This window comes from Scyliorhinus canicula, chromosome 16, assembly GCF_902713615.1.
Source record: "Scyliorhinus canicula chromosome 16, sScyCan1.1, whole genome shotgun sequence".
NCBI lineage: Eukaryota > Metazoa > Chordata > Chondrichthyes > Carcharhiniformes > Scyliorhinidae > Scyliorhinus > Scyliorhinus canicula.
Genome location: NC_052161.1, coordinates 51,283,876 through 51,298,052, shown reverse-complemented (window position 1 = coordinate 51,298,052; position 14,177 = coordinate 51,283,876). Strand labels below are relative to the sequence as shown.

General features: G+C 39.6%; 1 protein-coding gene across 1 annotated transcript; it reads left to right on the top strand.

Annotated features, from left to right (window-relative positions):
• Positions 1-3,288: 3,288 nt before the first annotated feature.
• Positions 3,289-13,102, top strand: LOC119950797 (homeobox protein vent1-like). The gene is made up of 3 exons (XM_038773581.1): positions 3,289-4,143; positions 4,250-4,485; positions 12,609-13,102. The coding sequence occupies exons 1-3, from the start codon at positions 3,918-3,920 to the stop codon at positions 12,936-12,938; spliced, it is 792 nt and encodes a 263-aa protein (XP_038629509.1). The 5' UTR covers positions 3,289-3,917; the 3' UTR covers positions 12,939-13,102.
• The last annotated feature ends 1,075 nt before the right edge of the window (positions 13,103-14,177 follow it).

Here is a 14,177-nt window from a genome sequence, read left to right as displayed (position 1 = left end):
CGCGCCATGAGGCAGCAGTGTTAACCGGTGCATGACCGTGCCGCCCCAAACTAGAATTTTTAGATAGGCGAAAACTAAAATTGAGTCAGTTGCTTTTGAACCAGCAATGTGGTACAACAAAACATTCTGATAATGTGGTACAAGAAAAAATCCTGACCTTGGACGACTGTGCGGAGTTGGCACATTCTCCCCACGTCTGCGTGGGTTTCCTCTGGGTGCTCCGGTTTCCTCCCACAGTCCAAAGATGTGCCATTTGCTTTTGAATCAGCAATGTGGTACAAGAAAAATTCTGACCGTGGGCGCCTGTGTGGACTTTGCACATTCTCCCCGTGTCTGTGTGTGTTTCCTCTGGGTGCTCTGGTTTTCTTCCACAGTCCAAAGGTGTGCAGGTTAGGTGAATAAAATTGTGCCTTAGTGTCCAAAGGCTAGCTGGGGTTACGGGGTTGGGGCAGGAGAGTGGGCCTAGTAGGATGCTCTTTCAGAGGGTTGGTGTGGACTCTATGGGTCAAATGGCCCCCTTCTGCTCTGTAGGTATTCTTTGTCCCTCATCCATCACCTCACCGCTGTGCCAAGTTGTGGAGGACACAGCAAACCATCACAAAGCAGGCGACCCTCTGGGTGGGGGTGGTGTACTGCAGTGCATCACCAGAGCAGTCGAGGTATCAGAACTGCATTTTGAGCAGCCCAACGCACCACTCAATGGCAGCACATGCAGTCCAACATCTCCTCAAATGAGCAACAATGCCTGTACATCATGGGCCATCACTGGCCTCCCCCTCGGAGTCCTTCCCTAGCCTGATGGGCTTCCGGGTCCTCAGGGTGTGGGGCGGGCCCCTGCTCATTGGCTGCCACCTTGAGCCTGCATCAACACTGCTGCTGCTACCTTCTCCAGTATCTAGCAACCAGTACTGCAAGGGCAGCTTCTGCTGGGTCCATTATACCATCCATAATGTGATATCTGTAAGGAATTGGAGAGGGTCAGAGACCGACAATCAATTATGGCTTCCACCCTAGTACCCTTGAATTCCCCCTCAGTAACTTAATTAAAGTCTACTTGTGACAATGAGTGATTATTATTATTGTGTTCTCCACACTCTCTCAGGGAGGCATCAAACAAACCGGTTGTGCATGCATTGCAGGCCACAGCAGGGGCATCTGGGCATCGGACCACTGCTGGGGGAGGGCTCAGGTTTCTCCCCCCCCCCCCCCCCCCCCCCCCCCCCCCCCCCCCCTCCCCAACATCCATAAACATTTACCTCTGGTCACAGGGATGTTCCCAGCCACAGGGGTATCCCCAGTGCTGAAGACCAGTTCTAGAGTATTTGATCATTACCGGTGGTGTTGAAGCCTCCAGGATTAAGGCAAAGTGTCCAGGGTTTGATTGGGATGCTAGGCAATAATACTCATCTGCGACAAGGGGGCAGCAGGGTAGCATGGTGGTTAGCATAAATGCTTCACAGCTCCAGGGTCCCAGGTTCGATTCCCGGCTGGGTCACTGTCTGTGTGGAGTCTGCACGTCCTCCCCCTGTGTGCGTGGGTTTCCTCCGGGTGCTCCGGTTTCCTCCCACAGTCCAAAGATGTGCGGGTTAGGTGGATTGACCATGCTAAATTGCCCGTAGTGTCCTAATAAAAGTAAGGTTAAGTGGGGGGTTGTTGGGTTACGGGTATAGGGTGGATACGTGGGTTTAAGTAGGGTGATCATGGCTCGGCACAACATTGAGGGCCGAAGGGCCTGTTCTGTGCTGTACTGTTCTATGTTCTATGGCACGTGTACCTAAGTCATTCCACTCGGGAGCTGTGATGTACTCATATAACTAACAGTGCCAATTCCCTGTTAGCAATAGCCTTCAGCTGTGCAGCCAGAGGCTGCTCACAGTCAGAGGGAGTTAAAGTGTACTGCACCATATTACCACAGACAGGGCTCTGCCCTGGGTGTTCAGTGGGACGAATAGGCAGCAGCTGAATTTGTCCCTGTTACATGTGTTTATGATCGGGGGCGGGGGGATGGTGATGACTGTTAGGATCCTGGGGCTAGTCCCCACCAATAATGTGTTTACGATTGGGTGGGGGGTAGGGGGGGGATGGTGATGACAGTTAGGATCGTGGGGCTAGTCCCCACTGATAGTGCCCCCCCCCCCGAACACTGGAGCAACATCTCCAGAGACCCAGGCTGCAGCATGCCCAATATTGAAGATGGCCACTCACCTCAGCAGCCATTGCTCAATCTAGCTCGTTTCCTGTTTTTAAATAGGTGTGCTAAAGGGTGTGCCCATGTGACCCACTTAGATTTTGGAGGCCATTAGGTAGGACGTCCATCCTGTTAATGATATGGAGACAGCCCTCAATTGGTGTTCATTAGAACCTCACCACGTCTAGGCGGGATCCAGAACCCACCAATGGAAGCGGGCTGGTTAGATCGAAAACCAATCGGCGACAGGTGTGGATCCCAATTTCGGCCCCTCCCGTGATCTAACCAGCTTACACGGATCTGCGCCAGGCGCAATATGGCCGTTAAATCGCACCCATATTTTCCAAATATAACAATGAGAAAGAAATGTTGAGAAATAAATCAATGGTCCCAGAAAGATTAGTGTGAAAGTTGCTGTGAGTGAATGGTCTATTCCAGTCCAGTCTGATGGAGAACAGAGAAGAAAATCAATAACAATATCATGAACCAATAGGCTAGAACCTCAGATACGATCCCTGGAGAAATGGTGGTTACACACCAGTGGTGAAACTGAAGAAAATAATTCTTAAAGGACCTCAAAACCCTTAAGTCTTCATGTGCGGAGCTGCTTATTAACTCTGGATAAGTTCATCATTCAAGAATGTATCTATGTTATTTTCATCAAGTGACATTTTGCTAAGAGGATAAGGAAGGCACAGTTCAAGGGAAAGGCTCCATTCTTACTGGCGCTATATACTATAATTAAATTAAATGTTATGTTTTTATTTCCGATTTCCAGAACCTGCAGCATTTTGCTTTATATATTACTTGCCAATGTAACTAATGGTTGGATCAAAAAGAGTTGATTAACACTAGATTGAGAGGCAAACACTTGAGCATTTTAGCACTGGATCGATCTTAAACTAGCCAAAATTTTAAAAAAGTGTGGTTAGCTTTTCTGACGCCTAAACGTGTCTAGGTTAACTATTACCTAAAGAGCATCTGGATATTGTGTTATTACCGCTGTAACTGGTGGGAGGGGACGATGCTGACTAGCTGGGTAAAGAGTTACAGCTCGGTACAAAATCCATGACCAAACTCAGTCATGTGTTAAAATTAGATTTGACACTGCGGAAAATAGAGCTGGTTAAGTTGAGCAGGCGAGAATTTCCGCAGAATTAAAGTGTACAATTCTTCTCTCTGGAAGTGATCATGTGCTGCCGTCTATTCCATTTTAATGGGGCTTTCTAAAAAAAAAGTTGGGGGACTTCTATTCCAGCACTGTGGCTGGCTGGAGTTTCAGTAGTTGATTATACATCTCGGGAAGTCGGCGGAAGCACTTTGCAAATTGCTGAGGGCCATTCCAAAAGAAAACGATACGTGTTTAGCGTGTATAAATATATATCCTTTCATTATTTATCATGCCTATTTACGAAACAGCACGGATCCCTCAGATGTGTCATTTTATGTGCCATTTCGAAAGGCCAGTGAGAAGGGCCGCAGACTTGCTGGAGCCAGTGTTCGCGGATTTGCCGGATACCCGAGCACATTAATGATTTCCTAAATTACAGCCAATTGTTTGGCATTGTCTGCCCCGCTATCTTCGCTTTGAAGTCTCTTCACACATGGAAATCTCCGCGGAGAAAGGCCACATAAATTAAAGCCGGTGGCAGTCCAGCAGGGTCAGCGAGCTGGTGGGACACACACACACACATACACACACACACAGAGAGGAGGAAACTACCCAACGATGGTGAAGGGAGACTTTTCCATTGAATGGCTCGCCCGCAGTAGCCGCGATGGGTGCACAAAGAGAGAGGCTGCCGGAGACTCCTGGAGGGATGACAGCCCCTGGGTGGCCCAGCAGAGACTGAGAGGGACTGCAGACTCCACAAGCGGACTGGAGACAGCAGCAGAACCGTGGCTGGGGGACTGTGAGGCACAACAAGGTGTGCAGGACCCGGCAGCTCCAAGCTGTAAGTAACAGTTCACTAAAACAAAGTCTGGTGCTTTGCGGATTTGTTTGTCCTCCACAGGAATTCACTGACATCTTCCCTCTATACCTGATCTCCCTCCTCACAGTGCCCCCCAGCTTTGAGGAGTGCTGGGGCTCAGAGAGCGATTCCGGCCGCTCGGATTGTTTGGACAGAGAGACGAGCGTGGAGTCAGAGACCGACTGTGATGTCCCTCGCCGGGTGCGCACCGCTTTCAGCGCCCAGCAGATCCACAAGCTGGAGAGGAAGTTTAGGCGACACACCTACCTGGGGGCGGCCGAGAGGTCGAAGTTAGCAGCCCTGCTCCGTCTATCTGAGACCCAGGTAAGCAGTGTGTAGTCCAGGGTCAGAAAAAACTACTGGCAGCTCCGCAATTCTCAACATGTACTCAGCGTTCGTTTAACTTTGGGTTAAAATATTCAAAATTATGTTATAATTCAGGATGGGACTATTCCAAATAGTGTTATAATTCAGGATGGGACTATTCCAAATAGTGTTATAATTCAGGATGGGACTATTCCAAATAGTATTATATTTCAGGATGGGACTATTCCAAATAGTATTATATTTTCAGGATCGGTTTATTTCTAATAGTATTATATTTCAGGATGGGAGTATTCCAAATAGTATTATATTTCAGGATGGCACTATTCCAAATAGTGTTATATTTCAGGATGGGACTATTCGAAAAAGTGTTATATTTCAGGATGGGTCTATTCCAAAAAGTGTTAGAATTCAGGATGGCCCTATTCCAAATAATGTTATTTTTCAGGATGTGACTATTCCAAATAATGTTATAATTCAGGATGGGACTATTGCAAACAGTGTTATAATTCAGGATTGGACTATTCCAAATAATGTTATATTTCAGGATGGGTCTATTCCAAATAATGTTATATTTCAGGATGGGTCTATTCCAAATAGTGTTATAATTCAGGATGGGACTATTCCAAATAATGTTATATTTCAGGATGGGTCTATTCCAAATAGTGTTATATTTCAGGATGGGACTATTCCAAATAGTGTTATATTTCAGGATGGGACTATTCCTCATGGTGCTATTTTTCAGGATGGGACTATTCCAAATAAAGTTATAATTCAGGATGGGACTATTCCAAATAATGTTACAATTCAGGATGGGACTATTCCAAATAATGTTATAATTCAGGATGGGACTATTCCAAATAGTGTTATATTACAGGATGGGTCTATTCCAAATAGTGTTATATTTCAGGATGGGACTATTTCTCATGGTGCTATTTTTCAGGATGGGACTATTCCAAATAGTGTTATAATTCAGGATGGGACTATTCCAAATAGTGTTATATTTCAGGATGGGACTATTCCAAATAGTGTTATAATTCAGGATGGGACTATTCCAAATAGTGTTATATTTCAGGATGGGACTATTCCAAATAGTGTTATATTTCAGGATGGGTCTATTCCAAATAATGTTATAATTCAGGATGGGACTATTCCAAATACTGTTATAATTCAGGATGGGACTATTCCAAATAATGTTATAATTCAGGATGGGTTTATTCCAAATAGTGTTATATTTCAGGATGGGTCTATTCCAAATAGTGTTATATTTCAGGATGGGCCTATTCCAAATAGTGTTATATTTCAGGATGGGTCTATTCCAAATAGTATTATATTTCAGGATGGCACTATTCCAAATAATGTTATAATTCAGGATGGGACTATTGCAAACAGTGTTATAATTCAGGATTGGACTATTCCAAATAAAGTTATAATTCAGGATGGGACTATTCCAAATAATGTTACAATTCAGGATGGGACTATTCCAAATAATGTTATAATTCAGGATGGGACTATTCCAAATAGTGTTATATTACAGGATGGGTCTATTCCAAATAGTGTTATATTTCAGGATGGGACTATTTCTCATGGTGCTATTTTTCAGGATGGGACTATTCCAAATAGTGTTATAATTCAGGATGGGACTATTGCAAACAGTGTTATAATTCAGGATTGGACTATTCCAAATAATGTTATATTTCAGGATGGGTCTATTCCAAATAGTGTTACAATTCAGGATGGGGCTATTCCAAATAATGTTATAATTCAGGATGGGACTATTGCAAACAGTGTTATAATTCAGGATTGGACTATTCCAAATAATGTTATATTTCAGGATGGGTCTATTCCAAATAGTGTTATAATTCAGGATGGGACTATTCCAAATAATGTTATATTTCAGGATGGGTCTATTCCAAATAGTGTTATATTTCAGGATGGCACTATTCCAAATAATGTTATAATTCAGGATGGGACTATTCCAAATAATGTTATATTTCAGGATGGGTTTATTCTAAATACTATTATATTTCAGTTTGGGACTATTCCTCATGGTGCTATTTTTCAGGATGTGACTATTCCAAATAATGTTATAATTCAAGATGGGACTATTCCAAATAGTGTTATATTTCAGGATGGGACTATTCCTCATGGTGCTATTTTTCAGGATGGGACTATTCCAAATAATGTTATAATTCAGGATGGGACTATTCCAAATAGTGTTATATTACAGGATGGGTCTATTCCAAATAGTTTTATATTTCAGGATGGGATTATTTCTCATGGTGCTATTTTTCAGGATGGGACTATTCCAAATAGTGTTATATTTCAGGATGGGTCTATTCCAAATAGTGTTATATTTCAGGATGGCACTATTCCAAATAATGTTATAATTCAGGATGGGACTATTGCAAACAGTGTTATAATTCAGGATTGGACTATTCCAAATAATGTTATATTTCAGGATGGGTCTATTCCAAATAGTGTTATAATTCAGGATGGGACTATTCCAAATAATGTTATATTTCAGGATGGGTCTATTCCAAATAGTGTTATAATTCAGGATGGGACTATTCCTAATGGTGCTATTTTTCAGGATGGGTTTATTCTAAATACTATTATATTTCAGGTTGGGACTATTCCTCATGGTGCTATTTTTCAGGATGGGACTATTCCAAATAAAGTTATAATTCAGGATGGGACTATTCCAAATAATGTTACAATTCAGAATGGGACTATTCCAAATAATGTTATAATTCAGGATGGGACTATTCCAAATAGTGTTATATTACAGGATGGGTCTATTCCAAATAGTGTTATATTTTAGGATGGGATTATTTCTCATGGTGCTATTTTTCAGGATGGGACTATTCCAAATAATGTTATAATTCAGGATGGGACTATTCCAAATAGTGTTATATTTCAGGATGGGACTATTCCAAATACTGTTATAATTCAGGATGGGGACTATTCCAAATAATGTTATAATTCAGGATGGGTCTATTCCAAATAGTGTTATATTTCAGGATGGGTCTATTCCAAATAGTGTTATATTTCAGGATGGGCCTATTCCAAATACTGTTATAATTCAGGATGGGACTATTCCAAATAATGTTATAATTCAGGATGGGTCTATTCCAAATAGTGTTATATTTCAGGATGGGTCTATTCCAAATAGTGTTATATTTCAGGATGGGCCTATTCCAAATAGTGTTATATTTCAGGATGGGACTATTCCAAATAGTGTTATAATTCAGGATGGGACTACTGTATTGCAAACAGTGTTATAATTCAGGATGGGACTATTCCAAATAATGTTATATTTCAGGATGGGTCTATTCCAAATAGTGTTATAATTCAGGATGGGACTATTCCAAATAATGTTATATTTCAGGATGGGACTATTCCAAATAATGTTATATTTCAGGATGGGTCTATTCCAAATAGTGTTATATTTCAGGATGGGACTATTCCAAATAGTGTTATATTTCAGGATGGGACTATTCCAAATAATGTTATAATTCAGGATGGGACTATTCCTAATGGTGCTATTTTTCAGTATGGGTTTATTCTAAATACTATTATATTTCAGGTTGGGACTATTCCTCATGGTGCTATTTTTCAGGATGTGACTATTCCAAATAATGTTATAATTCAGGATGGGACTACTGTATTGCGAACAGTGTTATAATTCAGGATGGGACTACTGTATTGCAAACAGTGTTATAATTCAGGATGGGACTACTGTATTGCAAACAGTGTTATAATTCAGGATGGGACTATTCCAAATAATGTTATATTTCAGGATGGGACTATTCCAAATAGTGTTATATTTCAGGATGGGACTATTCCAAATAGTGTTATATTTCAGGATGGGACTATTCCAAATACTGTTATAATTCAGGATGGGACTATTCCAAATAATGTTATAATTCAGGATGGGTTTATTCCAAATAGTGTTATATTTCAGGATGGGTCTATTCCAAATAGTGTTATATTTCAGGATGGGCCTATTCCAAATAGTGTTATATTTCAGGATGGGTCTATTCCAAATAGTATTATATTTCAGGATGGCACTATTCCAAATAATGTTATAATTCAGGATGGGACTATTGCAAACAGTGTTATAATTCAGGATTGGACTATTCCAAATAAAGTTATAATTCAGGATGGGACTATTCCAAATAATGTTACAATTCAGGATGGGACTATTCCAAATAATGTTATAATTCAGGATGGGACTATTCCAAATAGTGTTATATTACAGGATGGGTCTATTCCAAATAGTGTTATATTTCAGGATGGGACTATTTCTCATGGTGCTATTTTTCAGGATGGGACTATTCCAAATAGTGTTATATTTCAGGATGGGTCTATTCCAAATAGTATTATATTTCAGGATGGCACTATTCCAAATAATGTTATAATTCAGGATGGGACTATTGCAAACAGTGTTATAATTCAGGATTGGACTATTCCAAATAAAGTTATAATTCAGGATGGGACTATTCCAAATAATGTTACAATTCAGGATGGGACTATTCCAAATAACGTTATAATTCAGGATGGGACTATTCCAAATAGTGTTATATTACAGGATGGGTCTATTCCAAATAGTGTTATATTTCAGGATGGGACTATTTCTCATGGTGCTATTTTTCAGGATGGGACTATTCCAAATAGTGTTATAATTCAGGATGGGACTATTGCAAACAGTGTTATAATTCAGGATTGGACTATTCCAAATAACGTTATATTTCAGGATGGGTCTATTCCAAATAGTGTTACAATTCAGGATGGGGCTATTCCAAATAATGTTATAATTCAGGATGGGACTATTGCAAACAGTGTTATAATTCAGGATTGGACTATTCCAAATAATGTTATATTTCAGGATGGGTCTATTCCAAATAGTGTTATAATTCAGGATGGGACTATTCCAAATAATGTTATATTTCAGGATGGGTCTATTCCAAATAGTATTATATTTCAGGATGGCACTATTCCAAATAATGTTATAATTCAGGATGGGACTATTCCAAATAATGTTATATTTCAGGATGGGTCTATTCCAAATAGTGTTATATTTCAGGATGGGACTATTCCAAATAATGTTATAATTCAGGATGGGACTATTCCTAATGGTGCTATTTTTCAGGATGGGTTTATTCTAAATACTATTATATTTCAGTTTGGGACTATTCCTCATGGTGCTATTTTTCAGGATGTGACTATTCCAAATAATGTTATAATTCAAGATGGGACTATTCCAAATAGTGTTATATTTCAGGATGGGACTATTCCTCATGGTGCTATTTTTCAGGATGTGACTATTCCAAATAATGTTATAATTCAAGATGGGACTATTCCAAATAGTGTTATAATTCAGGATGGGACTATTCCAAATAATGTTATAATTCAGGATGGGACTATTCCAAATAGTGTTATATTACAGGATGGGTCTATTCCAAATAGTTTTATATTTCAGGATGGGATTATTTCTCATGGTGCTATTTTTCAGGATGGGACTATTCCAAATAGTGTTATATTTCAGGATGGGTCTATTCCAAATAGTGTTATATTTCAGGATGGCACTATTCCAAATAATGTTATAATTCAGGATGGGACTATTGCAAACAGTGTTATAATTCAGGATTGGACTATTCCAAATAATGTTATATTTCAGGATGGGTCTATTCCAAATAGTGTTATAATTCAGGATGGGACTATTCCAAATAATGTTATATTTCAGGATGGGTCTATTCCAAATAGTGTTATAATTCAGGATGGGACTATTCCTAATGGTGCTATTTTTCAGGATGGGTTTATTCTAAATACTATTATATTTCAGGTTGGGACTATTCCTCATGGTGCTATTTTTCAGGATGGGACTATTCCAAATAAAGTTATAATTCAGGATGGGACTATTCCAAATAATGTTACAATTCAGAATGGGACTATTCCAAATAATGTTATAATTCAGGATGGGACTATTCCAAATAGTGTTATATTACAGGATGGGTCTATTCCAAATAGTGTTATATTTTAGGATGGGATTATTTCTCATGGTGCTATTTTTCAGGATGGGACTATTCCAAATAATGTTATAATTCAGGATGGGACTATTCCAAATAGTGTTATATTTCAGGATGGGACTATTCCAAATACTGTTATAATTCAGGATGGGACTATTCCAAATAATGTTATAATTCAGGATGGGTCTATTCCAAATAGTGTTATATTTCAGGATGGGTCTATTCCAAATAGTGTTATATTTCAGGATGGGCCTATTCCAAATACTGTTATAATTCAGGATGGGACTATTCCAAATAATGTTATAATTCAGGATGGGTCTATTCCAAATAGTGTTATATTTCAGGATGGGTCTATTCCAAATAGTGTTATATTTCAGGATGGGCCTATTCCAAATAGTGTTATATTTCAGGATGGGACTATTCCAAATAGTGTTATAATTCAGGATGGGACTACTGTATTGCAAACAGTGTTATAATTCAGGATGGGACTATTCCAAATAATGTTATATTTCAGGATGGGTCTATTCCAAATAGTGTTATAATTCAGGATGGGACTATTCCAAATAATGTTATATTTCAGGATGGGTCTATTCCAAATAGTGTTATATTTCAGGATGGGACTATTCCAAATAGTGTTATATTTCAGGATGGGACTATTCCAAATAATGTTATAATTCAGGATGGGACTATTCCTAATGGTGCTATTTTTCAGTATGGGTTTATTCTAAATACTATTATATTTCAGGTTGGGACTATTCCTCATGGTGCTATTTTTCAGGATGTGACTATTCCAAATAATGTTATAATTCAGGATGGGACTACTGTATTGCGAACAGTGTTATAATTCAGGATGGGACTACTGTATTGCAAACAGTGTTATAATTCAGGATGGGACTACTGTATTGCAAACAGTGTTATAATTCAGGATGGGACTATTCCAAATAATGTTATATTTCAGGATGGGACTATTCCAAATAGTGTTATATTTCAGGATGGGACTATTCCTCATGGTGCTATTTTTCAGGATGGGACTATTCCAAATAATGTTATAATTCAGGATGGGACTATTCCAAATAATGTTATAATTCAGATGGGACTATTCCAAATAATGTTATAATTCAGGATGGGACTATTGCAAATAGTATTATATTTCAGGATGGCACTATTCCAAATAATGTTATAATTCAGGATGGGACTATTGCAAACAGTGTTATAATTCAGGATGGGACTATTCCAAATAATGTTATATTTCTGGATGGGTCTATTCCAAATAGTGTTATAATTGAGGATGGGACTATTGCAAATAGTATTATATTTCAGGATGGGACTATTCCAAATAATGTTACAATTCAGGATGGGACTATTGCAAATAGTGTTATATTTCAGGATGGGTCTATTCCAAATAGTGTTATATTTCAGGATGGCACTATTTCAAATAATGCTATAATTCAGGATGGGACTATTCCAAATAGTGTTATAATTCAGGATGGGACTATTCCAAATAGTATTATATTTCAAGATTGGTCTATTCCAAATAATGTTACAATTCAGGATGGGACTATCCCAAATAATGTTATAATTCAGGATGGGACTATTCCAAATAATGTTATATTTCAGGATGGGGCTATTCCAAATAGTATTATAATTCAGGATGGGAGTATTCCAAATAGTGTTATAATTCAGGATGGGACTATTCCAAATAGTATTATATTTCAGGGTGGGTCTATTCCAAATAGTATTATATTTCAGGATGGGACTATTCCAAATAGTGTTACATTTCAGGATGGGAGTATTCCAAATAGTATTATATTTGAGGATGGGACTATTCCAAATAGTATTATATTTCAGTGTGGGAGTATTCCAAATAGTGTTATAATTCAGGATGGGAGTATTCCAAATAGTGTTATAATTCAGGATGGGAGTATTCCAAATAGTGTTATATTTCAGGATGGGACTATTCCAAATAGTGTTCTCTTGAAGAGCTAAAAACAGGTCCTGCTGAGTAGTAACAAGACTAAAAATTGCTCTTGGGAATACCATTTTGACAGTGGATGTTTTTATTATTTTTCTCCTCCTCACTCTCTTTCCCAGGTAAAGACGTGGTTTCAGAACCGCAGGATGAAGCTCAAACGGCAGCTGCAGGATCTGTGCTCAGTGTCCTTTGCTGCCCCCGCTTTGTTGGCCGGCCCGGTGCCCATGAGAGAGTCCCTCCTGCCCCCGTGCTCACTTCCTGGATATTACATGAACGATCGGGGCATCCTGCAGGCAGCCAGCGGCACCCACCGCCTCCCACAAGCCGCCTACCATCAGACAGCCCACGGACACGGTTCGAGTTTGGAGCGAAACCTTCCTGGGTATCAGCCCTACCTTTATCCGCTACTACTGAATCGTTCTCCAGGGGGACTGTATATCTGTTCCTGAGCTGCTTCAGGGTGCCAAAACCACAACTGTGGGAGACTTTGGGCGATGTTGTGCAATACCAGTAGCGAGGGGGGAAATTAAAACCGAAAAGTACTCATTTTATTTAATACACTATTTAATTTTTCTATCTTATTTTGATAATAAAATTGACAGTTCTTATAAAAGAGACTCCTTTCTGGACTGTGCTATAACGACAGCTGTTACTCGTCACAAAACATTACATGCACCTTTTCACTCCACCAGGAAATGGAGCAGTTGCAAGTTTGACAACGGTTTCCATTAGTTATTGGCTTTAAACCCCACTCCAGAAATGACACATAATCTACAATACGGCTGTGAAAGAATGTTGCATTTGTCCAAAAGGTGTCCTTCAAGTTAGCCCATTTGAGGTTGCACGATTAACTTATTGGGTTCGGTGGAAGCTCTGGGTCCACTGAAATACTGGAGCAGTGGGTCAACATTCCACCCTCTAAAAGACAGATCTAACTAATTATTGGGGTTATGCACGGTAGCACAGTGGCTAACACAGTTGCTTTACAGCTCCAGGGTCCCAGGTTCGATTCTCGGCTTGGGTCACTGTCTGTGCGGAGTTTTCCCCATGTCTGTGTGGGTTTCTTCCAGGCGCTCCAGTTTCCTCCCGCAGTCCAAAGATGTGCAGGTTAGGGGGCTTGGCCATGATAAATTACTGTCCAAAAAGGTTGGGTGGGGTTGTTAGGTTATGGGATAGGGTGGAGGTGTGGGCTTGGTGTTCTTTCCGAGGGCCGGTGCAGACACGATGGGCCGAATGGCCTCTTACACTGTGAATTCTATGATTCCATGCATCCATTTTGTGTGAATTTTGAAAAGTCATGTGTGCCGGCCAAATAATAGAAGCATGTTTTACTACCTAATGCTGACTACTTAAAAAGCTGGTCTTGTAAAATTTGATTGGTTATGATTTCTGAAAAAGTGGCATTATGAGCTGCCTATCCTCTCCTATTTTAATACAATAAGGAGATGGAAAAATTACCTATATGTCCCACATTGAGAGAATAATTAAAAAAAAAATCATTATTACTAAAGAATTATTTATCTGAAATGAAGCAACGATACATTGATACGCTGCCCAGAGCTAGTTACTAGATTCCAGCCAGGGTAAACTGTGCACAGAAAAGGCTGCAAAATTGTAATACTGATGAATTTCTGGGTTACAAGCAGCGTCTAGACTGATGGCGCCAGGTTGTTTTGTGTTGATAAAAA

Bases quoted from the DNA above. Each gene is read 5' to 3' on its own strand.
- LOC119950797 (XM_038773581.1), top strand. From the start codon at position 3,918: ATGGTGAAGGGAGACTTTTCCATTGAATGGCTCGCCCGCAGTAGCCGC. The intron at 4,144-4,249 runs GTAAGTAACAGT...CCCTCCTCACAG, and splicing joins GGACCCGGCAGCTCCAAGCT to TGCCCCCCAGCTTTGAGGAG. The intron at 4,486-12,608 runs GTAAGCAGTGTG...TCTCTTTCCCAG, and splicing joins TCCGTCTATCTGAGACCCAG to GTAAAGACGTGGTTTCAGAA.